The sequence below is a fragment of the Crocodylus siamensis genome, chromosome 1 (assembly GCF_052110815.1).
Source record: "Crocodylus siamensis isolate JL-2025a chromosome 1, ASM5211081v1, whole genome shotgun sequence".
Lineage (NCBI taxonomy): Eukaryota > Metazoa > Chordata > Crocodylia > Crocodylidae > Crocodylus > Crocodylus siamensis.
Window position 1 is genome coordinate 305,809,750 of NC_143395.1, and position 27,632 is coordinate 305,837,381.

General features: G+C 47.1%; 1 protein-coding gene across 1 annotated transcript in view; it reads right to left on the minus strand.

Annotated features, from left to right (window-relative positions):
* Positions 1-13,685, minus strand: part of MCF2L (MCF.2 cell line derived transforming sequence like) — a 174,845-nt gene extending 161,160 nt beyond the window's left edge. Inside the window, exon 1 of the mRNA XM_090022015.1 lies at positions 12,850-13,685. Coding sequence (XP_089878141.1) covers positions 12,850-12,928 — 79 coding nt within the window. The 5' untranslated portion in view covers positions 12,929-13,685. The remainder of the gene's footprint in view (positions 1-12,849) is intronic.
* Between the last annotated feature and the right edge of the window lie 13,947 nt (positions 13,686-27,632).

Consider the following 27,632-nt stretch of genomic DNA (forward strand, 5'->3'; position numbering starts at 1 on the left):
CCAAGGACACCTTCTGGACAATAGCTGTTCAGATGGCAGAGTGGAGACACCAGAAGACATGACAGCAGTGTTGCCTGAAGGCCATTTGGGCTGCCATGGCCCACCGGCAGCTGGCCCAGAGGTGCAGGTGACTCTGCTACAGTGCCCATACCATAGCCCAGCCAGATGGCCATGCAGTCCCCATCCGGGTCTGGCAGGCACGCAACCATGGGGCCACAGGTCCAAGGGGACATATGCTGTTGCAGGTGGCAACATTTCACAGCCAGGCAGCAGCCCCCACTGCCAGACTACTGCAGTGGCTAGAAGGTACAGGTGCCACTATAGGTTAGGGCTGCTTCATCAGTCCAGCTGGCACAAAGGACTAGTGTCCCCAGATACCAACTGGCTGGTCCTCAGAAACTCCCTAAGCTGCTCACCAGGGCAGCTTTTTATACTACCTCAGCCTCTAGCCCCCTCCCCCGGATGCAGTTCCAAGAGAAGCTGAGCAAAGTGTGCCACTGACGGCAAACTGACAGTTTGCCGTCAGTGGCACAATTTGCCCCATACCAAAGTGCATGTTCAGGCACATGTGCTGAGGCACAAATCTCTGGCAAAATTCTGTGCCGCTGCTATTTGAGCTGCTGCAAGTGCATGTACCTGCATGTGTGGATGTGCCCCCTGAAGGTATACCTCAAGAAAACGGATGCCAATGTCAAGAGCTGGGAGAAGCTGGCTGCTAAGCAACTCCAATGGCACCACAACCTCAACCAAATGGCAGCCCATTTTGAGGTAAAGCATCTTGTCCTCAAAGCAGAGAAGAGAGTGTGGAGGAAGGAAAAGGAAAAGAATCCCAGCCTATAGGCTACTGTCCTCTGCAGAAAGACCTGCAACTTCTGCAGATGGTTGTGTAGCCCAAGGATTGGACTCTTAAGTCACCTCAAGACCCATCACTGACATATGGTAGAGCTCATCCTTGAATTTAGGGATTGCTACCACCAACATCATCATTACCCATTAGATACACCCAATTCTATCACCTGCTTTGGAGAGGGTTACTGTGGATCACTGTTCCTGAGCTCATAGGTTATAGAGAATCTACCTGTGTGGTTTTGTGACAGCCCATTTTGCATCTGTAGAGATACTACTGTGGTCCAGATGCATCATGGCTTTGCACTTCCATGAAACAACTGAAGACTTGGTGTTGAACTGGCTATTTCAATTCATCTATGAATGCATAATTTAATAAAATCAGGTCTTGGTTATTTTAGAGTTATGGAAAAGCAAAAGGCAGTGAAATAAAGTCTTTAACTAGTTTCTACAGGTTGTGTATAGGTGGCAATTTTAAACATTATTATATTTAACACCTGTTAAATAACAGAACAATAAACATGATTATCTAAATCCTTTGACTCCCTCATCGAAAGGCAGAAAAATAGTCTTCAAATTTGTATTAGCTCTTTATACACTAGCAGGAATTGGAAACAAGTGCATTTAGACAGCACAGATTTTATGTAACCAACTTCAATATTACTACAAAAAAAATTTTTTGGCTGAAAGCAAAGTAATGAGACTATTATAATATTGGCAGAATTTTCTAGTACAGGCAACTAAATTCTATTCAGAATCTCAGGAGAACATAATTGAACAAGTCATGGATACCCAGTACTATCAAGCACTATCAGCTGATTAGGTTATCAAAGACAAAGGGAGTAAATTATAAATTCATTTGTAATGGATAGATTAGGTTGTAAAATACTGAACCTATTCAAAGCCCTCTCTCATTTCCCAATTTACTAGCTCCATTCAAACTGATTAAACAAAGGATCGTGTATTCTACTTCTTTCAGTGTTCTGGAAATAAAGGATTAGGAAATAATAGGGAACTGTTAAACTTTTGCATGTTGCAAGTCAAGGGATCCCTAGAAATGGTGAACATAAAGAACAGAACAGTTTTCCTCACTATTTACCACTGCTACAATGCTTTATTAAGTTAGTGTGTTTTTACTCACATAGTTTAACAAGTTTTAAAAAAAATAAAATTCGGCTAAATATAAGGTTAAGGACCAGAAGTGCACATGAAATATGGTTTCAAGCAGAATACTTACCACCAAAAAAGCCAGATGCAGAACAAAACCCCTTTATTTACTTTTATCTTTAACGGTCTTGAAAGCTGCTTTCAAAAACGGTCATTCCTCATGTCTGTACAGCTTTCAGAATATATACTGTTGTATTCTATGCATAAAGACCCTTCTGTGAAAACTCATTGGCCGTTTAAAGCCCCCTTTTCCCCCCACCACACTGCCATTAAAGGATCAACTAAACAAGTTCCCCATTATTATCTGAAATGGACACCTTTTTAATAAAATATCTCTAGTATTTATTCTTAGACACCCAGTGGCAAAATCTTCAACCTGTATAACCCATATAAAACACATTTTATTTTTAGCTTGTTGTTAATAGCCATATCTGTTATGTGCATGATGTTAGCTTCTAAATGCTCCCATGGCACTTATAAACAAGTGTGGCTTTTCATGAAGTTAAGGATCTAAAAGGGTCATTACAACTATCTAGTCTAATTTTCTTCATAGCATGAATATAATTTTCTTCCAGTAACTCCTGTATCAAAGCCTGTAACTTCTGGTGGAACTAGAGAATAATTTTAACAGCTGTTACCCAGCTTCACCTAAAATATGACCATCACAATTTTACAAAAAAGGTCACAATTAACAATAAAAATACTCTTCCAGTTTTGATATCAACTTAAGGAAAATGCCACTGCTACAAATGGCACAGAAACTTGTTTTCCATGCCTGCTATATTATTAGAGATGAGACATTTGAAATAAATCATCTTACTTGAGAAATTAAGGTAATAGAAATTGAAGTAGAAATAAGCTGGTTTGTTATCCATAACAGATAAGTTATCAACAGCCATGGGTGGATCTAAGATTTGGAAAAGTGGGGTGCAGGTAGTATGGTATATAATCACATGAAAAGCAAATGAACAGTTATTTACTCAATGTCATTCAACTTTCTAAAAATGGGGGTTTATTTGGGAAATGTCCCTTTAGTAACCACTTTGTTGGTAGCCTGTATGGTTAAAACTAAGCTTTTAGCTATTAGAATTTCATGTATTTAGTATGCATGTTCAAAGCCTAGATTTGCAAGCATGATGCCATAAAATAAAAGTTTGGTGAATCCTATACCAAACGAATGAACCAGCTCCCTTCACTACCAACCCACAGTGGGGGGGAAGTGGAGGAAAGAGGGGAAGCAACCTAGTACAGATCCGCACAAGAAAGGGCTCCTGAACCTGGCTGGGAGTTGTACATTCTTTTAAAGTACAACCCTACACAAGTTTCCAGTCCAACAGTGGCACAGATGTGTCAGGAATTAAGTACGCAGGGGAATTTTCCTTCCTTTATGTGTGTGAGATGTCTAAGATACCAAAGAAGGTGCTTTGGTATTAATCTGATGTAGTCTCTATAGAATTGCTCTACAGCTGCTTTGCTGCCTTAAGGAAGTAATGCCAAGATAGGTCCTTTTGTTTCCTCCTCTGCCATGGGCATCTTCTTGTCAAAGTATTAGGTTTTGAATTTGTCAATAATGTTGTAGGGCTAATTAAGATGCACCTTGCATGATAAAACACATGCAGGCTGCCACCCCCACTGGCTTGCAGTGTAGATTTGTTGTCACACACTCAGCTGGGATCTATGCAAGCAATACATTTCAGGTTACAAGTCAGCCTCAATATCAGCAGGGACTGCTGTACCACCAGCTAAGTAAGCAGGGATACCTCCTTGCCCCTGTTTTACCAGCTCTCCACTCCCTTCCCCTCTTCAGCCATGCAAAGCAGCAAAGGGAAGATGGTGGCATGATGACATCGTCAGTGCTTCAACCTGGAAGGACAGGAGCTCCATTGCATGAAGAAACAGGATAGAAAACACTTCCTTGGGGTAAAGTGAACACTTGGGGCTAATTGTTGGCTCACAAGACCCCAGCACCAGCTTTGATCCTGCACGGCTCCCCAGACTACACTAGGTATGCCAATCCCCCCTAAGCTATTTTTCACTCTGCACAAACCCTTGCCTTGCCCTCACATTTTCTTCTGGAATTCCTCCAAGCTATTTACAAGTATCAGATGAGGTATTTTTGGAACTGAGCCTTACATCAGCACCTCTGAATGAATAGCCATTAAAAAATATATGGGAGCAAATTAAATAAAGCAATCCATACCCAAAGTAATAATTCTTGTCAAAATTATAGCTGGGAGAAGGAGGATGTGGAGGAGTCTTGTTTCTTTCTCTGTTGGTGTTTGGAGACAGGAAGGGAGCTCTCCATAATACTAGAAATTAGGAAACTGGTAAGCAAGCTGCACAAAATAAACTGCATAAAAAATAGTACATTTTTCCTTCCTTTAACATGAAAATTCTGGTGGTCTTCTGTGATCTCCATTCCTTGTTAATTTCCTGTTCTACTTCCAAATATATTTTTTTAAATCATCCAATTATGAAAATGTCTCCACTTGCAACTAATCTTCCATTTTCATATAGCTACACAGAAAGGAAGATGCAGCTAAAAATAAACATCTCACTTTGTCTTGCTTGTTCTCTGAGCAGTTTGAGTATATGGATTTCAAAGAAACTGATTATGTGCCAATGAAGCCACTGAAGTGGAAAAATGGAAGGGGTTATCCTCTGTGTCAAGGTGAAAATCAAGTGCAGCAGATTCTGGAAAAGAAATATAAGGCAGAACATTTAATTCAGTGGGTCTAATTTTGAAGCTCCAAGGAGCCTCATGTTTTAGTTTATATTTTTTTTAATTTAAAATTACTTACCTCTATTTAAAGGCAATCAGGACTCATAGTAGAGATGATATCTTTTATTAGACCAATAAGATGTTTGAAAAAAACACTAAATTTTTTAATTTTTGCAAAAATCTTGTTGATCTAATAAAAGATGTCATCTCTACTACAAGTCCTGATTGCCTTTTCCTTTAAACCAATATGGCTACAACCTGGATACCTTACTTCTATTTAGTAATTTACTTCATGCATGTTTTGGCTGCAAAACCAATCACCCTGATATATTCCTTTCCTACTTCCTACATCCTCTTCTTCCCTCACTGCAGATCCCCCTCTGCCTAGGATTCTTTTCCTCACCTAGTTCATCACACTTATATTGTCACTCCCCTCTGGGCACGTCTAAATGTGTGCATTTACTGCACACTAACCAAAATTACTGCGCAGTACAGGCATGCGTCTACACATGCATGCCTGTATTACATGGTAAATATGATGATTTATGCTGACTTGAGTGTAAATTTGATACCTACATCATGAGGATATCAAATTTACACCCAATTATTGGGTGTCAATTATGCATGTATAGATGAATTACTGCACAGTAACCCAGGGGACTTCCCTGTTGGATCTGCCCAGTCACTAGGGGGCTGGCCTGAGCCCAACCCCAGGGCTCCTGGCTGGCTGCCTCTCCTTCAGTTTGGGACTAAATTAGTCCCAAGTGCTGCCTGCCTCTCCTGGCTTCAACTTGGGACTAAAGTTAGTCCCAAGGGTCTGGCAGCCATGTGGCCAGAGGCTGGAGCTCCCCTCAGTGGCCATAGGGGCACATGGCAGGCTGCTTTGACCTGGGACTAAACTTAGTCCAAGGCGCCTGCATGTGTAGATGCTAGCCTATTCCCACTTTCTTTGCACTAACTTAGGACGTGTGTAGACAAAACAAGAGGCGTGGGTACATGACACTTCTAAGCGGGCTAAATGCTTCTGCACCGCTTTAATGGTGTCAGTGTTTGCACACTTCAGCGGCATATTGCGCATTAGTTCCAGCTGCTGTAGAAAATTCGGCAGCATAGTGCACCTTAAATGACTTCAAGGAGTTTTAGTTTGCTGCCCCTACAGCTGTAGATCGAAACACCGGGCTCTGTACAGCTCCACAGCTCTGCAGGAAGCCCTGCAGGCAGCCTGGGAAAGCAGGCTTCACACAAGAAAAGCAGCAAGCCTGATCTTTCCCCCCTTCCCCCCAGAGTGTACCTGCCTGCCTGAGCTGTATGGGGGTCTGGTGCTTCCCTCCATGCCTGCGGTGTCTCCCGGCACTGCCCAAGCTGGGTGCCTGGGGGGGACTGCTGCTGTGGAGGGAAGCATGACCCCCCCCAGCCTAGGGACTGCTCCACCCACCAGCAGCTCACCCTCCTCTCCCCTCCCTGTTGGAGAGGCAGGTAAATCAGTGGGGTGTATGCATGACACGGGGGTTTAATCAGCCCTAAATTGAAGCAGTGTTTTTTAAAACCCACCGCTTCAATTTAGGGCCCCTGTTTCATCTACACATGCCCTTACTGCACAGTAACTTATTACATGGTGAATTTAAACTGACATAAATGCATGTGTAGACATACTCTCTGAGTTCCTCAAATAGGTTAAGAAGCTTTTTCTCCCTCTGGACCCTCAAACAGTAATAGAAGTATGAGGTGTGATTTTCTTTCTTAGTTTCATAGTTGTTAGGGGCTGGAAGGGACCTCCTTTCTTTCTTTTTAAATTGAAAGTCTGCTCTTATCTCTGAGATCTTTGCAGGAGAATAATATATGAAAGAATTCATTTGATATCAGACGTATTAAATTACATTTAAATTTATGATCCAATTTTAAAAAGTGAAACAATGAAGAAAATAATGAGAAACCTGATATGCCAACTGGGCAGCAATACTCAAGCTATAGATCGTGTAGAAGCCAAGAAAAGAGCAGGGCATAGAATCTATTGATCTGCATATAGTGATTAGAAAAAGTAGTAAAGGTGGAATCAACAGCCATAATATGCTGAAAAGGGAAGAGTAGGTAAAGTTTTTACCTGTGAGGCAAGATTAGCATGTAGACTAAAAATCCAGGAAGGTGTTTGGGTTGTCTGATAACCTTGCTCATCTTATTTTCTTTCCTCAGTGTTGAATGCACTAGATGACTGTTTCTCTTTCTAGCAAATATGAAAGCTGAATTCTGGGTGATTTAGCATTCACTAACAATCCACTTTTGAAATTTTGATACGATGTACCTAAAAAAATTGAAGGGAAAGTAGGCACAATTTGTGATTAAGCAGACTGAGAGTGGAAACATAATTTTTCTAAAATAACATGTAGACACTGTTGAGACCAGTGGGAGCTTAAGAAATAGCTTTGGGGAAAGTGGGAGAGGCTAGGGTAGAGGCTGGATAATGGCTTGAAATTCCTTCATGAAAGAGCTAAGAAAAGCCCCTATACCCTGGATGTATCTACACAAGATTTTTACTGTGGAGCTGACTAATTAGCTCTGCAAAAAAGTCTCAGTGTCTACACATTCAGCTGTATTACGCTGCAGTAAACTAATCCTGAAAGCACAGTGGCAGAAAGACATCTTGGAGTCATTATCGATTCCAAAATGAACATATGCCGCCAATGTGAGGACGCAGTCAGTAAGGCTAGCAGCACCAGGTCATGCATCCACAGATGCATCATGAGGAGGGCCAAGGAGGTGATCCTCTTCCTCTATGTGATACAGGTCAGGCCACAGTTGAAGTACTGCATCCAGTTCTGGGTGCCACACTTTAGGAGGAATGTGGCCTGCAGCAAGAGGGTCTAGAGGAGGGCCACTTGCATGATCCAGGGACAGCAGGGCAGGCCCTACGAGGAGAGGCTACGGGACCTGAACCTGTTTAGCCTTCACAAGAGAAGGCTGAGAGGGGACCTGGTGGCCATCTATAAACTTACCGGGGGGAACTACTAGGGAACGGAAGAGACCTTGTTCCCTGAGCACCTCCCAGAGTAACAAGGAATAACTGCCATAAGTTGTTTGAGAGTAGATGGAGGCTGGACATTAGAAGGCACTACTTCACAGTCAGGATGGCTAGGATCTGGAACCAACTTCCAAGGGAAGCGGTGCTGGCTCCTACCTTGGGGGTCTTTAAGAGGAAGCTTGATAATTACCTAGCTGGGGTCATATGAGCCCAGTATTCACTCCTGCCCAGGGCAGGGGGTTGGACTTGATGATCTACTTAGGTCCCTTCCGACCTAAACACAAGTACTATCCTATTGCGGCATTATTTAGTGTGGCACAACACAGGTGTAGATGCTGACGGGGTTGGCTGCAGCATGAGGGTGCTACAGTGTGGGGGCTGCCTGATGAATAGCCCTACATTGTGCCCCAGTCAGTCTCTCTGCAGCACACTGAGCCGGGTTGAAGCAGCCCCAGGCTGGCAGGCTGACTCCCTCTCCCCACCCCCTGCCCCGGGTCCTCTGACAGCCAGGACTGCTCTGACCCAATTCAATGTGCTGCAGTCCTAGGCACAATAAACTCTGGTGAAAATTGTGCTGGAGTTTATTGCTTTGAGTTAATTGCACATGTAGACGTATACCCAGTTTTCTTCCTGACCAAATACACTCCCTTTCTGTTTGGTACACCCTTCCTCCCAAAAACATAATGACATGGCATGCAGGTATCACAGTGATGAGAAGCAGCAAGAGAGGAGAGAAAGGAGTCACCTGCCAAGAAAGCTTAAGCCTCTAGTCAACACTGTGTGATATATTGGAGATCTGACAATAAGCTGGATTCCTGTGCCAGTTGTATGTCCTCTGGCCTGCCACTGGACCCTGACAGGACACCTGAGAGACCTAACCTGCTGTCCTCCTCCATGCTGAAATTAAGAGAAGTCACATAAAGGCAGCCTCCAGCTACAAGCAGACTCCCCGACCATTCAATGTCAGGTCCAGAACCAGTGTTCCCACAACCAAAGCAGCAACATCATAATTGAACTCCCCTCAAGACCCGGGTCTCCACGATACTGAATATTTTGCTGGTTCTGCCATGTAGGAAAACTGGCAAAAGCCTTCCAGATCCCAAAACTGGTGTGCAACCAGTGTCAAAGGAGATCCAGGAACAAGCAAAAGAGTGGGGAGGATGGGAATGAAACAGAGAGCCTGCAATGGCTGGTCTGCAGTTAGAAATGGTCTCAAACCATATCCCTTCCTGCCAACTAGATGAAGACCAATCACGCACCCCAAAACCACAGTCACTGGTATGGTATGCTTATTGCCCAGGGGCAGCAGTGGTGAGTGAAACAAGACAGCATGTGCCTAGATGCAGCATGTGCATCCTCTTCCCATCTGTGTGTGCCATTTGGCAAAAGGAAGGGAGGAAAAGGAACGAGGGAGAAACAGCTGCCATTCACCAGAAGTTAGGGAAAAGCAAAAAGAAGCTGACAGTAGCTGAACTGAGCACTCTTTCACTTAAAGTGTCTCCATTTCTCCTGGTACCAATCCCAACTAGAAACATAAGCATTTTTTCCATTTAATAACAGGCAAGTGAACCCCCCTCCCCACCATGTATTTCTACTTTTCCAGGCACTTGAGACATTTTTTCTCAAAATAAACAAATCAAACAGAATGACACCAAAGCAATAAACAACTCCCCTTTTAACTGAGATCAAACCTGTAGGCATTTCAGCCAATTATGTGACTATTTCTGAGAGGTAGGAGGCTACTGAGAATCAGATGAGACCTGAAATGCTTAAAGAACATTAAGCATGATTGAAGCACCCTTTCATGTAGGAAGATTCATTACTTCGATTCATGGGTGTTCCTTCTTTTTACTCAGAGTGCTAAGAGTTTGCTTAAAGAAACAGATGGTAGCTATAATAATGGCACCTTTCCGAAATTGAAAGAAACAGTAGGGACACCACATAATTAAGGCAGAGAATCATATGTTTGTACAATTTGTATAAATTAATCAGGTGACATTATAGAAGCAAGACTTGCAAGCCGAAACATGAGGCAAAATTCAAAAACAGTAAATGTAGTTTGTGTAACAACCAAACCAAATGTAGTCTAGTGCAGATAAATAGAAAACTCAGTGTATTATTTTGCCTTCCCCCAATCATGCTAAGCATATAAACAACACAAATTGAACAGGACTTGAATGGTATTTTTTCAGTAGCACTTGAAAAGTTTTAAAAGAAGAGTTCCTTTTTTTCCTGGGGTAGAGGATGAGGGACTTTAAAAGAAAGGTCTGCTGGTAGGTCATTGCAGCCTGGGGAATACCTTTAGGAAATAGCTTTTTTGGTTTTTGGAGACACTTTGTGGGTACCTACAGATGTTTAGTGGCTGTGCTCTAACTCATGGTGCTTTACACAGAGCTCCATGAGTTAGATTGCCCCGCTGACCCAACAGATGTTTAACGCCTTTTGGGTCAGCGGGGCTTGAGCTTGCCTGCACTGGTTCTGGCCAGTAGGTGGGGGTGCCCCTCTTCCCAGCCCTGGCCATGGCAAGGCCAAGCCAGAAGCTGTGTGCTGCCCTTGTTAAGAGGCTTCGGCAGGGGGTGAGGGAAGGGGGACCCCCACTCCTGGCTTGAGCCTCTTGACAGCAACAGCTTACAGCTGCCAGCTGGGCTTTGCTGCAGACGGAGCTGGGGGTGGTGGAACGGAGCCCCATTGTCTCCCCCCCACCCCCCCGCTACCTCAGCTGCGGTACTGGGGAGAGCTGGGCCTGACCTGCGAAGCAAGGGTGGTCTCCGTTCCTCCACCTCCCCACCTGGGCCTCTTTACAGCAGCAATAGCAGTTACTAACTTGGCTTTGCCGTGGCTAGCACTGGGGAGAGAGGGTGGGGTAGAAAAGAGCCCCCTTGCCTCATGGGCCCAGCCTGGCTCCCCCCGATACCCCAGCCAAAGTACTGGGGGGGGGGGAAGGCTGTGAGGTGAGGGTACTTCTTTCCACCCCGCACACCCCCCTCTATCTCCGGCCAGGCAAAGCCCAGCCAGCAGCTGCACGCTGCTCCCTCCCCTGCTGGAACCTGAAGGGAGTCCCCCAAGACCCTCAAGAAAACCTGAACACAAGTTCCCTACGGCACCTTCAGCTAATAGCTGATTTATTGAGGGTTACTTTTCATGCAATCAGCCATTTTAAAGGCCTTCTGCAGCTGTGCATGGGTTGTAGAGCACTTTCAGGGCCCCAATCGTAAAATGTAAAAAAAATGTAACTTGTATAAATTCTCTGTGAGTTCATGCATTAGAATGAATGAGGTCTGCCCTGAGAGGATGTAAAAGCACGTTCCTCAGGCCAGTGAGGGAACCCACCAAATTGCAGTAGGTTTGAGTGCCATCAGCACATGACACCGTGTAATTGGATAAATTTATCAATGAAGGGGATTACCGCAAGAATAGGCAGTGGCCATTGAAGAGCACTATAATAATCAGTCTTGAAACAAATAAAAGGAAAAGACCCCTAAAGGTCAATGTAAATAGTACTGCAATTGAAGTGAAGTTACCTAAAAATACAACCACACTAACAGCAGGAAAAATGATTTGGGGGCGTCTTTGCTAAGAAAATGCTTAGATATTACAACAATTTGCCCTTCAGGAGAAGGGCAAGAGGAGAGCTCAACTAAATTCACTTATCCGTAAGAGTGCTTTGATGCCCCTGCCCTTCTTTTTTTTGTGATTAATATATACATTTACAAAACAAAAAAGCAGTGGTATAAGCTTCATTACATTCTCAGAAAGGCAATAAAACAAATACCTACTCATTCAAAAGAGGATCTGATTCATTTGAAAAGAGAAGAGATAATAAGAGATGAGAAGAGAAGAGATGAAAATAGAAACAGGATTATGAGGAGCATTACTACCAGAAGACCATATGCAGAAAGGCCTTTCCTTAGATTTCAGTTTTGTTTTCATATTAAACCTTCTTTCCACCCAGAACTCTTATTAAAGATGGTAACAAAACCACTTCCTCTACTCAACAAAATCAAGGTAGTTCATCTGCCTACTTCCATTTATCTTTGATATATAGATTTGTCAGCTTACAGCATCAGCCATCTTGTTATTTATTTCCTAGTATCAGAAGAAAACTAAAAAGAGTAGTATGCAATACTTAAACACAGCATTGTTTCTGTTGGGGTAATTTTTTACCAAGTTTCAAGAGTGGTAATGAATAATACCTCAAGAATTTTGTAATAACAACCCACCAGTATGCTTTGCATGATAAAGAGATGCAAATAACACCTGTCAACTGTCTAAGAATAACTGTCCAAAGAAGCTGTTCTTGAAGGATGCAACAAACAGTACTCTTCAGTGTCATGGTAATCAGGCATATGGTGTACATTTTGTAACATGTTCACATTCTTGCATGAATAATATGCATCAAAGTTCTCCTGGACCTCCAGTCAGTCATGAATCAAACCATGATAGGCTGCTGTTCAGTCCCCGTTCTAAATATTTACATATTTAAAATGTTTCAGGAAGCTTTAAAAACTAAGCAAATGCTTCAGAAATCAGGCTAACATTTCTGTAATCTACTTGCTGCAGTTTTTATTCTCATTCAGATGTTAAATTACATTTTCCATAATTAATGCATTCAAATCTTTGCCCTTGTGAATATACAATCTAGAATCACCTAAAACAGATATTGCCACACTTGTCAAGTATTCAGGCATTTCATGATTTCATATGGTATCGCATTCTTAGATAGCTTTGCATTACCCTCCTTCCGCCTACCCATTCTTCAGCTTCAGCTACATTTGGGCTGCAGAAGAATCAAGGCTGGTTTATATTACTTGACTGTGCCAGCAGCTATAAAACACAAACAGCTCTTCAATACTATCCTCCTAAACCTGGCTTCATTAATATTACATAACTGAAGCGGTTTTTAGACAGAATTAGATCCTGCTAAATATATTCAGCATCAGTATGAACACGTTAGCCCTTACGTAGATGACTCAAACATTTTCGCTCCCATTAATGCAAGGAATGCTATTTCAATTACAAGCATTTTTCTAAAAAAACCCCTATAAAATCACTAACATGTCAATATAGCATATCATTTAAGACCAGCAGCTCCTCCTACCAGTGCACTGGGAAACCGCATTTAATCTCTGCATCAATTCTTTTAAGGCCATTTCTTCATTTCTCAGCCAACTTCTCATTCTCTGGTAAAACAAAAAAGATCCACAGCAAACATGTTTCTCCCCGCTCCACGATGAAAAAAACTACAGCAGTGCTCCACAGCCCTGCATTTCAATGAATCCACAGAGGTTCCCTATCAGCACAAAAGGAGGTGTAAGTCCATACTTCCCTCTGCAATGCACAGGCGAGGCGTATGCTGCTTGAAGCCGGAGTCATGAATGTTAATTACATCAGGATCACTTAAAACTTCTGTCTCCTCCTCTGTGCCCCAGTTTGTTTGTAGGATAGCTCACAAATGCCAGAATTAAGGTGAAGCATTGATTAGACAATGTATCACAAATATCTCTCAGACTGAAGCAGACGCTGGAGAGAGCTGCATTGAATCAGCAGCATGTTGAGGAAACAGCAGCAGTGTGAGCTTAAGCAAGCAATCCCGCAGAACTGCACAAAGCACCATCCTCATTCTAAAGTGACCATTAAGCTCCTTTATACCTCTTTTGCCGATTCCACCGCCGTCTAGCTGGTGTTAAGGAAAATTCATTCTCACTAGAGGCCAAGGGGCAATACAGTTTCTTTAGGGTGAAGAATGCATTTACCTTCTTCTTGTTACAGCTAAAATGTTGCTCTTTTTGGTTTGTGCCTGATGTTTAACTGTTCAAATGCTTTATAGCAACGGCCTGACTGTCCTCTACACCTGCATTTCTCTGAAACACAATTTCTGACATTATGGCATTGGATTCATAGCAATGGAAAAGACTAGGCTCCAGCTAGCACACGGATCGACTTCTATGCAGCTCTTCCCCACCATTCATTTTGAATGCTCTTATCCAGACTATCTTGAAAAATACCAGACAATTATTAATCTCACTTCTGGGACATTTATTTTTGTTGATTTTTAGCTACACTCTCCCCTTTTTATGTTTATCCCCCCTGATTCCAGTTATGCTCCCTGGTATTACCTAAGTATTTTAACTGCTAATTTTTAAGTTAATTGGCGCTCTCACAAATATCTGCTTCAGAAAGAAACCCAGAAAGTTCACATGCACAGAGTCATATACAGATTACACATTTATACATACAAATAAATAAAAGGACCAATTTTGCTTAGCACGAAGAGCTTAGCATTTAGTTTCTCAAACAGTTATGTGGCTGACAAAAAAACAAATAATTCCTTCAAGGGAAACGTGAATCCTTGTGGTGATTCATGGGTGACCGGTGCCACCTTAGTTGAGGGGTATGTGCCACCCAGCAACCAGTCAGCAACCAGGGGGCAGTCCCCCCCGCAGCCAATCTCACCTCCTGGTGTGGGGAGGTCCCCCTGTGGCTTATTGGGCTAACCAGGAAGCGGCCACGCCACTCCTGGAAGTGACCGCTACACTTCATCCAGGCACTCCCAGTCCCTGGCCAGCAGTCACAGGGGTGGGCACCAGCACTCCCGCCGGCCCCCCTGCCTGTCACCTAAGCGGGGAGCGTGGCCTGTCAGAGGGTGCACCAGCACTCTCATGGGGTGCACATGCACCCCCGTACACCCCCTATGCATCACCACTACCGTGATTCATTAGTATAATAAAATGCAAGCAGGGCATGGACTTCAAATTATTTCAGAAAAGTATGCCTCAGCCCATCTGGTTTTTCTCAGTAATTAAATTCTTCAGCTACATTAGTGATTCTCAACCAAGGTGTAGCAGATCCCTGAGAGTGCCATGCGATCTTTTGTAGGGTGCCATAGGGTGCTGCTCAATAAAACCCAGAGATTTCAAATAGAAATCCACAGTATCAAAACCATTTTGGCTTGTTGTGGTCTGAGTTTACCACAAAAGTACTTCTCTATTATTTTTCTATAGTAAAAAAAAAAAAAAAGAAAAAAGAGTGAAAATAAAGAGCTAGCATTTTCTGAGGGGTGCCTTGAGTCTAAAAAAGCTGAGAATCACTGAATTAGCTGGATATCCTTTTTAAAATATTAATTTATAAAGAAGTTTTTCAGCATATAGTAAATTCAAGTTTAATAAACCCCTAACATCTCCCCTTTTTTATATATGGTTTAGGTATATTAATTAAAACTTAATCATCTAAAATTTTTGTGTCAAGATTAATTGTATCATTTTAAGTTCTATGTACACACAGGCTGATGTAGAATAAACATTTTGTATTTCTAACATCTGCTTAAGTATGAACAGTTGCAAGGGGGAAAATATAACAACATGATTCTATGTCAGTTCAATTTCTAACCCAGTCAGGTAATTAATTAAGAGCACATTGGAGAGACGAACTGTGTGCGTTCACATCTTAGGATTGTTTTGAAACAAAGGATGTATCCTGGAACACAGTGTCCAAGAAATTCTCAGGCTTCCAGATTTCAGGAAGTCAAATGGAAAGGACACTGCTGCCTTAGCTAGGAAAATAAAAAGATTAAGAAATTTTAGCTTGTAATGAATGACCAGTATAAATTACTTATGTGTTACAACTTTTCTTGTGTAGCAAGAAATGCAGGAGACACAGACATGTTGACAGTCACATGAGTTTTTACTGGAGCAGAACATGCCATTTCAAAACTGGCTTGTTCCTAAAATGTCTGCTCTGTTTACAAATTCTCAAACTTTCTACAGAAAGTTAGTGAATGTAATGGGCCTAACTTTCCATTGATGCCATGCACCTTGAGAAATCATTTTTACCCATGGAAAATTCTAAGTGGAGACTTCAGTTTCACTAGTATTTTACACTCATATACAGTGGTGACACTACTTTCAACCCACTTTCTGTAGGAGTAAATAGTTATACATGGAGAAAGGCACTAGTGGGAGTCAGACCTAATGTTTCACTTACTTGGACTGATTATCCAAAAGTATTTTTTTATTTGTTTTCTTAGCCCATATAATTCTATGACATTAGTGAATCTAGAAGATTAAGAGTCTTCTCTGAAGTGCTAAGTCTGGTTTACATCCATCTTCTCAACAAATGGAAATACATACTGTAAAACTTCAAATGCATAAGTCATTGCTAGAATGAAGCAGAGATGATAGGAAGCTGACTTACACATCTACTCTTATTGAATATCCTGAAAAGAGACAGAACTAGTAACAGGCTAATTAAAAGCACCCCTCTCAACAAGAAGATCCAAGCATGGCCACATGTGACAGATCATACCAATGTCTTGCTGCGGCAATTAAATCCAACTATGAAATCAGAACAAATACTGTAACAGCAGCAGTGGATTTCTGATCATAGGGTTGTTAGTGTGAACTTTGCCTCCAACATTAGACTTCCGTAGTGGATCAAATGCAGTCATGTCACAATAACATAGCTTGTTGCAAAACTTTCTGGCATGCATACCATAGAGTAAATCCCACCCTCTCCACTCCAATCCCCTTCCCTTGCCTGATCTATGAATCTGCTCTCTCCTCCCTGCCCTGTCTACTAATGTTCTCCCTGCCGGGTCTGTTGCTCCACTCTCTCCCCCTATCTGCCACTGTTCTCCCTGCTCTCTTCCAGATATGACACATGCCAAACAAGGCAGCTGGCCATTCCACCTAGTCACCCTTGCATAAGGAGTAAGGAAATGCTATTTCTCTTCAGCAGGTCTCATTTAAAATGTGGGGTATAGGTAGAAAGGCTTAATGAAATAGTCCTTTTATGAAAAACGATTCTTGAAGTGGCATTTTGGGGTTCTAGGTTCTTGGTGATTCCAGACCAGAAGTTTGTAGGTCAATATATATTTTTTAATACCAGAAGCCTTCGTAATTGAAGCTTGGGCTCTACGGATCTAACTGCATTCTTTCTATCTTGTACATCCTAGCATATTCTTTCCTTCTTATATATCACAGGTAGTAACCCCTGTGGCAACAGGTGGATTCATCTCAAATTGCAGTATTGCATAGGATAATGTCAAAGATATGTGAGATACTCTATGTAGCAGGTGCCTGCTCAATTACATGGTTGATATGGGTAGAAAACACTTTTGCCATATGGCGTACATTTTCATTTCATCTTCCTTTATGAAAACAACAAAGTTAACAAGCAAGGAAGAAAAGTACTGCTGATTTTAATCAAATCCGACAGTCAGTCATCTCCAAGGTGACATGTATGCAATATCTGACCCAATTTCTGCATGCTTATACTGATTTTTAATAAAATGTCTGTGTAGTTTTACAGTAGCAACAGCATTACATTTTCCCCATTCCATTGATGCTCTTTTCTCCTTTGTATTTTTGTTCACATTTGTTTATAAAAGCAAATTTGACATCTTTATAATCCAGTATTATTTCTTGAAAGTGGAAAATAAGCTAAGAAAAAAATCCCAAAACAATGTAATTAGGTTAACAAAAAGTTTTACCAACTGGCTCTACATTGGCTCAGCTGACATGTGGTATATTCATTTGCAGAGTTTATAGAAATGCAGTATGATTGGGAGCTTTGAAAATCAAACAGTCCTATCAGTCATACTCAGGGTTAATAAACATTGATCTTCTCTATTGCTTACATGCACTGTTTAACTCTTTCTGCAATTATAGCTTTGCTAATGCATGTCTATATATCATATGCAAATACATGTATTACATACCCATCATTTTGAAATGGATGCATTGAATGAGTCATATCTTGCACTTCTAAAAGAAATAGATGCTTGCAAAACCTTTGCATGATCAGGAATCTATTCATTCTCTATGGAAAGCTGCTTTCAGAGCACTCAAATTCAAGTATAATTTGGGAGACAAGTGAAATGGTTGGCAGCAATAATATTTAATAGAACAAGTGTAATGTTACACTATGTTCCCAATCATCTTTCTTAAATTTAAGCTTTATTTTTAAAGACATTGGTTCCACTATATGTTAGACCACAGCGGAGCAAATAAAGTACTCCAACCCTTTGGGCTGGTGCGCAGTTGGAAAACATTATTGCAGAGATAACTTGGTGATGTCAGACAAAATGCTCTTTCAGCAATCACTGCCAAGTTTTGCCTTGGATTCAGTACAGCCAATACAGCACAGTATTTTACTGTGCTCTTCAGGTTTGCTCTCTCATATCTGACCTTATCTAACTACTTACAGGGCCTCTTTTAGTACAGTATCTTCGTGCCTCACAAGCATTATCCATGTACATTTCCTGGGAAGGAAAGGAGTAATCTTCTTTTATAGATGGAGACAGAAGTAAGTGGCTTGTTCTAAGATACATGGAAATGAATATAGCAGAAGAAGGAACAGAAATCAGGATTCTCAAGTCATAATCTCATGTTTAAACCACAAACCTATGTTCAAATTCTGTGAGAGAACCGTAATGAAACAAAAAATACATAGGAGATAAAAATATTTTGTTGGCATGTTTGGAACACCCAAGATTTTTCTTTAACTAGGGATAGGGACAGTTGCACAAATAGCAGTTAAGCAATAGGATTGAGAAGTTATATGATTTTATACTAGGTTTTGTGCTTTTCTTCACCCTGAGAAATCAACAAGCCCCAACACCTTAGCTCAAATGGTCATATCTGCCCTCTATGCTGGGCTTGCTGGTCCTCCACTAGATTGTACGTCTGGCTAGCCACCTCTTCCACTTTGATTATGATCTAGCTATGTGACTTCATTCCTCGATTGCCTCCATATTGGATAAAATCTAGCTCTATCTTCCTAAATATATAAAAAAAGTGGAAAGGAAGTACACAACCCAGCAGGCCATTTCTTAATTGGAGCAAGCTGAAGAAATCATACTTCCTTGGTGTTTCACAACATGCATGAACTACCCTTAGATTATCAAACATCATGGATAGATTTATCAAGAACTAGACTGGGAATAGGCTTACACTATCCTACTGACCACCTTACCTTCCAGAACCTCCATGGCAGTGCGATCATTCATCACATTATTATTGAAGGAGTCTGGATGACTTTTTCAGGGAAGTCATCTAGAGCAGCCCTGAGTTTCTGATCTTTAGCACTATTGATAAAAGATTGAAATACTGACAGAAAAAAAAGAAAATATTATTATGAAAACCCTAACCAATTATAGATAATGTCCTGAAAGTGGGTAAAATTTCCAACCTCCGAGGCTAGGGACAGAAGTTACACAAACTGGTTTAAGTGATCAGAAACTGTTTAAACTTGTAAAAGAACAGATGTTCACTGCACATAAACCACTTTCAAAATGGCCAAAACTAGTTTAAGATAAACCTGGCTGGATGCAGTATCAGACTTAACTTATTTGGGTCAAAGTGGTTTATGGAACTTCTGTCCCAGATCCCTTCCTGGTTCAAGTTAACTCACAGTCCCCCAGCATCCCAGGATGCTTTACAGTGGAGCAGGGACTGTCTTGCCCCTCTGCTCCTTAGCCTGCTTCCTTCCTGCATCTGTCAAGCCATAGGGATTGGGAGTGTGGGCAGGGAAACAGACCCCACTACCCCCCACTAGCCAGGGTCTACACAGCATGTAGAGGGATGGAAAGTCCCTCTGGTGGAGGCTTTTCAACCCTTGGTAGCCATTCCCCTTCCCAGCTACAGATGGCTTCAGTGGCTGCCCCAGGAGGGTGGGAGAAGGAGGCTTCGTGCCCAGTTGCCTGCCCACGCAGCCCAGCATGGAGCCTGTAACAAGGGGCCTGCTCGGGGCCGTTCTCAGATTGGCCCGCTCACCTTTTCCTAGGCCTATCGCCCGTGTACTCACTCGCCATGCCTTGATCTTAATTAATGGATATTAAGTTAAGCGGGAGGTTGCCCATTTCTGCCCCAATGCCAGGAGGTGCTATCTGCGGCTCCATTCTCCCCTACACCGCAGCCCAAGCCTCGCAGATGGCATCTAGGTGTTCTCATTATCACCGGCCCCACACTGGGCCCCAGAATCCTCCTATCAGGACCCCTCCAAGATCCCTCCATTCAGATGGCCTACCCCACCTTCATTCAGCCTGAAACTATTTTCCCCTCTCGGGTGTGGTCCCCCTGGGATCTTTGGCTACCAGCCCTGGCCCACCTCCAGGCCAGTTGGGACCCCAGGCCCTTGGCTCTTAGGCATCCCTCGCGGTGGGCCCCTGGCCCTTTTGACCATCCTGGTCCTGGCCCCAGATGGACCAGTCAAGGGTACTCTCTTGATCAGGTCCAAGTCTCTAGCCCCTCACTCTATCCAGGGGTCTGCCCTCTGGGCCCTATACACAACAGGGTTACCCATCCAGTTGTGGGTGTTGGGGGTTAAGGCACCCCAACCCGCCTTTCACCAGAGTGATCACTGGCCTGGTATTTCCTGGGGGCTCCTGAGCTACTGTGAGCCTCACCTGGCCACCCACTCCCAGCAGGGTGCAGTTTTAGGTTGTACCCAGGACCTGGAGCCTCCTATTTTTCCCCTACAGCTCCTCCCTTACCTCCAGATGATATCAGCAGCCCTCCAACCAGGTGATGTTGTTGCCTGGCCTCTAGCAGCCGAACTGCACTGTTTATATAGGCAGCCCCTGATCCCAAAATGGCTGCCCTAATCAGGCACCTGCCAGCTGCCAGCTCCAGGGACTTAAAGTGGCAGGCACACACAGTGTCCTGCCACAGAGCCCCTGGGGAGCCCCCACCCCTGAACCCCAGAGCTGCTTTCCTTAGCTGCTGCAAGTCTCAGGCAGCCTCAGAGAGTGGAGGGAAATTCTCCTGCTTGTCCGCACTCGGTTTTGCCTCAGCTGATTTGAGTCTAAGGTAAAACTAGTGCAGGGGAGTGGAAGAATTTCCCTGTGCTCTCTGAGGCTGCCTAGGGCTATCCTTGAGATTCACAAGGGCTAAGGCAAGCAGCTCTGGGGTTCAGAAAGGGAAGAATTCCCCTCAGTTCCCTGGGGCTGCCCCTGGGCTGGGGGACCCTGGGCTGGAGTTGAGGGAAGCCTCCCAAGTCAGGGGCTGTTCAGTGCCCCCATGCTGGGCTGCACAGGCAGGCACCCGGCTGGGAGGACTTCTTCTCTCTCCCTCCTGTGGCAGCAGCTGAAGCAATCAGCAGCTGGGAATGGGGAGGAGGTTAATCCCTGGCTCCCCAGGATTGCCTGGGCTGGGGACCCCAGGCTGGGGGAAACCCCTGAGGGGAAGGTTCCCCTAAGGTGAGCCAGCACCTAGACAGGGACTCCTTAAGCCCCCATGGGGTGGGGGGTGGGGGGCAGCCAGGGTTTGGGGAATGGCCAGCAGGCTGGGAGATATGCACTAGCACCCCCTGCCTACTGCCCTGGGTCAGTGCAGGCCTCTCCCAGTCTTTCCCAATTGAAAACTGAACATTGGTTCAGTTGGTTATTGGTTCAACCTACGCAGCTTTGAAGAAGTTGCTTAGACTGAATTGATTCTGCATTGGGCTTTTTGACTGTCTATACTTAGCCCAAATGCAAAAAACCCCACTAAACTGCTATCCAAAAAACTGAAGGCCTACCTCTGTCACCCACCTATAGCAGTGGCAGTTTTGTCTTGTATTCAGGCTCCTAATCACACCGAGAGAGTGAACTTTTTCTCCATATTTCAAGAAAAATACTCAGCATCTTAATATCAAAGATATTCTAGCTAGAGATGAGTAGAAGCCTCTCCAATTTCATACTCTGATTTCCCCAGAGTTCAACGAGATTCAGGCCAATTGTTGTGGGTTCTCTCCACCCGTTAGTTCTAATACTTTTGGCAGTAACTATAGAATGACATTAGACTCAATGAAAAGGAAAAATCCCAAGTAGGGATTTAGGTATTAAATTATTAATTGGTATTTGTATTGTGGCAGCATCTGAAGGAATCTGTCTAAGATGAGGGCTCCACTGTATATTCATGCAATGAAGACAGCATAATAAGAAGCCAGGCAGGTATTTTAGAGAGACTTATAGTTCTCATTACATACTGCCCAGTGACAAGAACCTGTCCTTGAATGAACAGGAAACCCTTAGACCCATAAACAACAGTTCTATCAATCAAAAACATAAGGGCAAATTTTGATTAGCTGTTAGTAACAGTAGTAATTGGAGATACCAATATGCAAATTATTTACATAGGCCAGTTACAAACTTTACATTTTTGCTGGTATAAGTAATCAGAAACCAGTCTATACCCATAGCAGAACATAAGTTTAACATACACAGACTGGTTTAAAAATGGCAGAACCTGGGCCAAGATTTGGCCATCCCCACCAAGGGCGAATGTGTGTTCTGTTCACTACCTATCTAAACTATGGAGCTTATAGAAAATCATGAAACTTAGATGAATTTTGCCTTGGGCTTTGGAAATGTTTGAACTTAAACATAGAAATTCAAACATCTAAATTAAAATAATAGAATGTCCTGGGGAGCCAAATAATAAGTGGGACGACGAGCACACGATGCCGCTGGAAAGACCCACACGGCACATCAGCCGCCTTTTTATGCGGGTACGTCCAGCCGGTGATGTCATCGGGAGCCGGTGGGCGGCAAGGATAAAAGCAGCAGCTGCAGCAATGGAGGGAATGGAGGGCCCCATGGGAGAACAGGTACCAGCTCCACCAGCGGGAGGGGCGGATAGGCCCTGGGAAGAATAGTCACCGACTTGGCCAGAGAAAGCGGCAGCAACCAGAACGATGGAGGAGGTAGAAGAGGGGCTGGAGGGGCGAAGACAAGCAGCTTGGTGGGAGGCTGCTCCAGAAGAGGAAGGTGCAGTAAGTGTGGTCACAGAGGACCTGCTGAAGCACCAGAGGGATGGCAGCGTGGGACCCCAGGGAAGTGCCGGAGTGACGCCGCAAAGGCCATACAACAGGGGAGAAACCCTGAGACAACCCCGAGAGGGTGCTACCAGGTGGGGATCACTGCTACATCACAGTACAGTGAGCTGAGGGAGGCACCAGGAAGGCTGGAGTCAAGTATGGCTCAAAGGCCCGGTGAAGTCTAGCTAGAAGGCTCTGCAGAGCGAGGGCTGAGTAGTTGTAATTTACGTTGTGTTGGGGCAGGGGGTATCCCTGGTCGGGGCAGGGAGAACCGAGTTGGTATCCCTATAGAAGGGGATGTCTAGGGTATTGTGGTGAGGCCAGAACCTGTGCAGCGACCCCGTCCAGGGTCAAACAGGGAAAGGCCAGAGGGCCCGTGGGCCAAGCATAGGGCGAAGCACCACGACAGGGACAGGCCGGGAGACAAATAGTAACCTACGGCTGTAGACCTGGACCCGTAGAAGAAGAACGCACAGGAGGTGGCGTGAGGCTGGGGTATAGGGGTGGCAGAGCCCCGTGATGTGACCACCAAGGGATCCTGGGCCGCGGAGCATACCATGAACCGACCTCGACACTGAACAAAACAGCAAGTCGTGGTGGGCGAGAACAAGGCCGGGGACTGGGATGAAAGAGAGCTGCTTCGATCCCAAAGTGATCCCGAGAGGGGAGTGACATCTCTCTGTAGAAGGGGAACCACCCGGGGGTGAGAAATTGAAACCCGGCGGTCACATAGAAATTCAAGCATCTAAATTAAAATAAAGATGTGGGGGGATGTGGGCACACTAGAAGGAAGCAACAGGCTACAATTGGACCTGGACAGGTTACAAGGGTGGACGGATGAGAATAGGATGGGATTCAACACAGACAAGTGCAAAGTGATGCACCTGGGGAGGAACAACCGGCACCATACCTACAGGTTGGGGAACTCCCCTCTTGTCAGCACGGAGGCGGAAAAGGATCTGGGGGTCATCATTGACTCCAAGATGAACATGGGCCAGCAGTGTGGAGAGGCAGTAAGGAAGGCCAACCGCACCTTGTCATACATCCACAGATGCATCTCGAGCAGGTCCAAAGAGGTGATCCTCCCCCTGTATGCGGCACTGGTCAGGCCACAGCTGGAGTACTGCATCCAGTTCTGGGCGCCGCACTTCAAGAGGGATGTAGACAGCATGGGGAGGATCCAGAGGAGGGCCACTCACATGATCAGGGGGCAGCAGGGCAGGCCCTACGAGGAGAGGCTACGGGACCTGAACCTATTCAGCTTCCAAAAGAGAAGGCTGAGGGGGGATCTAGTGGCCTGTTATAAACTAGTCAGGGGGGGGATCAGCAGGCATTGGGGGAGTCCCTGTTCCCCCGAGCACTGCCAGGAGTGACCAGGAATAACGGTCAGAAACTGGCAGAGGGTAGATTTAGGCTTGATATCAGGAGGCGCTACTTCATGGTCAGGGCGGCTAGGATCTGGAACCAACTTCCAAGAGAAGTGGTGCAGGCTCCTACCCTGGCGGTTTTTAAGAGGAGGTTAGATGAACACCTTGCTGGGGTCGTTTGACCCCAGTACGCTTTCCTGCCATGGCAGGGGGATGGACTAGATGATCTGCTCAGGTCCCTTCCGACCCTAGAAACTATGAAACTATGAAATATATTTACCTGAATACAACATGACGTTGAATTTAAGATGCACCCCTTTTCCCCAATAATTAGATTCTATACATGGAAAATTTGTAAATTTGTTATAATTTTCCTTGTGTAGAATCTAACTGCTGGAGGATCATCTTAAATTCATCCCCCACAATGGCTGCAGTGAGGCAAACAGCACCAAGGGGAGAGGGGGCAATGGGAGGCAAGCACTGGGGGCAGGCTGCAAGGGAGTGAAGTTGCCTGACCTCTGCCCCTTGATTTTGTATTTACATTTTTGATCCATTCTCTAAAGGTAGCATTTTACATCTAAACAATCAAATAACTCATTTAAATCCATATATCATACTCTTTGCCTTCTATAGTTAGATTTTATTTTTAAACAAAGAATGTTTAATACCTGGTATTAAAATTAGCCCATCTTGTAAGCTGTCCAATTTTTTTCTTCCTCCCCTCCTCCCCATACTTTTTTATAAGAACAAAAGTTTTCAAGCATTCTTAGAAAGCATTGGACTTGTATAGAAAAGATTTTTTTTTTATGTTACATTTGGAAGAAGAGAATCCCCTATATTTCTGCATGACCTATGTCACGGAGTCACAGAGGCGCTCCGTGATTGTGAGGGTGATTGGCAGGGCTGTCAATCACCCAGGCAGCTCAGGTGCTTGGTTGCCAGGGCAACCAGGTGGTCACATGACCGGAAGGGGGCAGGGCCAGGCCTTTATAACCAGCTCAGGCCAAAGCCTGAGACACAGTTCCCTTCTGGTTGCCGCAGGAGCAGGAGCTCTGCGGCTGAGCTGAGCGGCTGGGGTTAGTGGCTGCTATTTCATCCCGCTATCCGGCTGCAATGATGCAGGGAACAGGATCGCCCTAACTGGAGGTAGGATTGAGAGCCCTGGTGGGGCTTGGAGTTGTTAGGCGTGTGGAGCCTTTGTATTTATGTTATAGCCAGATGGCTGGAGTATTAAGTTACAGTTTATCCGGAGGACCGGGGAGGCTGTAGGGGAGCGAGGAGGCCTCAAGGGGAGCTTCCCCACAGCTTGGGGGTTCCCAGTGCCCAGTTGGGCATAGTGCCAGGGGCACTATTGTCGGTGCGATAGGGCACCATATTGCGCCGGCGAGGCGCGGGGTGCGGGGTTACAGACCCCGGCCCATAAGGGCGGTGTTTAGCCCCGGAGCGGGGCAACGACAGAGCGCGAGGCGCAGAGTCAGCCTCGAGAGGGCAAGGCCCCTGGAGCGGGGCAGAGACAGAGCGTGAGAGACGCAGAGTCAGCCCCGAGAGGGCAAGGCCCAAGGCGGGGCAGAGACAGAGCGCGGCGAGAGCGGCCTAGCTAGCCACCCGAGGGCGCCGAGACTAGGGCGGCGATAGCGCCGGCCCAAGGGCGCCGAGGCTAGGGCGGCGATAGAGCTAAGGCAAGCGCGCCAGGCGAGAGAGAGACCCGGCCCGAGGGCGCCGAGACTAGGGCGGCGATAGCGCCGGCCCAAGGGCGCCGATGCTAGGGCAGCGATAGAGCTAAGGCAAGCGCGCCAGGCGAGAGAGAGCCGGCCCGAGAGTGCCGAGACTAGGGCGGCGATTGAGCCAAGGCTAGTGCGGCGAGACCAGCCTAGCTAGCCACCCGAGGGCGCCGAGACGAGGGCGCGGCGGTAGTGCTTGCCCAAGGGCGCCGAGACTAGGGTGGCGAGAGACCCGAGATCCGGGCGCAGGGAGTGAGCCGGCCCGAGGGCGCCGAGGCTAGGGCGGGCGAGAGTGAGCCGGCCCGAGGGCGCCGAGGCTAGGGCGGCGAGAGTGAGCCGGCCCGAGGGCGCCGAGGCTAGGGCGGCGAGAGTGAGCCGGCCCGAGGGCGCCGAGGGCTAGGGCGGCGAGAGTGAGCCGGCCCTGAGGGCGCCGAGGCTAGGGCGGCGAGAGTGAGCCGGCCCGAGGGCGCCGAGGCTAGGGCGGCGAGAGTGAGCCGGCCCGAGGGCGCCGAGGCTAGGGCGGCGAGAGTGAGCCGGCCCGAGGGCGCCGAGGCTAGGGCGGCGAGAGTGAGCCGGCCCGAGGGCGCCGAGGCTAGGGCGGCGAGAGTGAGCCGGCCCGAGGGCGCCGAGGCTAGGGCGGCGAGAGGTGAGCGGCCCGAGGGCGCCGAGGGCTAGGGCGGCGAGAGTGAGCCGGCCCGAGGGCGCCGAGGCTAGGGCGGCGAGAGTGAGCCGGCCGGAGGGCGCCGAGGCTAGGGCGGCGAGAGTGAGCCGGCCCGAGGGCGCCGAGGCTAGGGCGGCGAGAGTGAGCCGGCCCGAGGGCGCCGAGGGCTAGGGCGGCGGAGAGTGAGCCGGCCCAGAGGGCGCCGAGGCTAGGGCGGCGAGAGTGAGCCGGCCCGAGGGCGCCGAGGCTAGGGCGGCGAGAGTGAGCCGGCCCGAGGGCGCCGAGGCTAGGGCGGCGAGAGTGAGCCGGCCCGAGGGCGCCGAGGCTAGGGCGGCGAGAGTGAGCCGGCCCGAGGGCGCCGAGGCTAGGGCGGCGAGAGTGAGCCGGCCGAGGGCCGCCGAGGCTAGGGCGGCGAGAGTGAGCCGGCCCGAGGGCGCCGAGGCTAGGGCGGCGAGAGTGAGCCGGCCCGAGGGCGCCGAGGCTAGGGCGGCGAGAGTGAGCCGGCCCGAGGGCGCCGAGGCTAGGGCGGCGAGAGTGAGCCGGCCCGAGGGCGCCGAGGCTAGGGCGGCCGAGAGTGAGCCGGCCCGAGGGCGCCGAGGCTAGGGCGGCGAGAGTGAGCCGCCCGAGGGCGCCGAGGCTAGGGCGGCGAGAGTGAGCCGGCCCGAGGGCGCCGAGGCTAGGGCGGCGAGAGTGAGCCGGCCCGAGGGCGCCGAGGCTAGGGCGGCGAGAGTGAGCCGGCCCCGAGGGCGCCGAGGCTAGGGCGGCGAGAGTGAGCCGGCCCGAGGGCGCCGAGGCTAGGGCGGCGAGAGTGAGCCGGCCCGAGGGCGCCGAGGCTAGGGCGGCGAGAGTGAGCCGGCCCGAGGGCGCCGAGGCTAGGGCGGCGAGAGTGAGCCGGCCCGAGGGCGCCGAGGCTAGGGCGGCGAGAGTGAGCCGGCCCGAGGGCGCCGAGGCTAGGGCGGCGAGAGTGAGCCGGCCCGAGGGCGCCGAGGCTAGGGCGGCGAGAGTGAGCCGGCCCGAGGGCGCCGAGGCTAGGGCGGCGAGAGTGAGCCGGCCCGAGGGCGCCGAGGCTAGGGCGGCGAGAGTGAGCCGGCCCGAGGGCGCCGAGGCTAGGGCGGCGAGAGTGAGCCGGCCCGAGGGCGCCGAGGCTAGGCGGCGAGAGAGTGAGCCGGCCCGAGGGCGCCGAGGCTAGGGCGGCGAGAGTGAGCCGGCCCGAGGGCGCCGAGGCTAGGGCGGCGAGAGTGAGCCGGCCCGGAGGGCGCCGAGGCTAGGGCGGGCGAGAGTGAGGCCGGCCCGAGGGCGCCGAGGCTAGGGCGGCGAGGAGTGAGCCGGCCCGAGG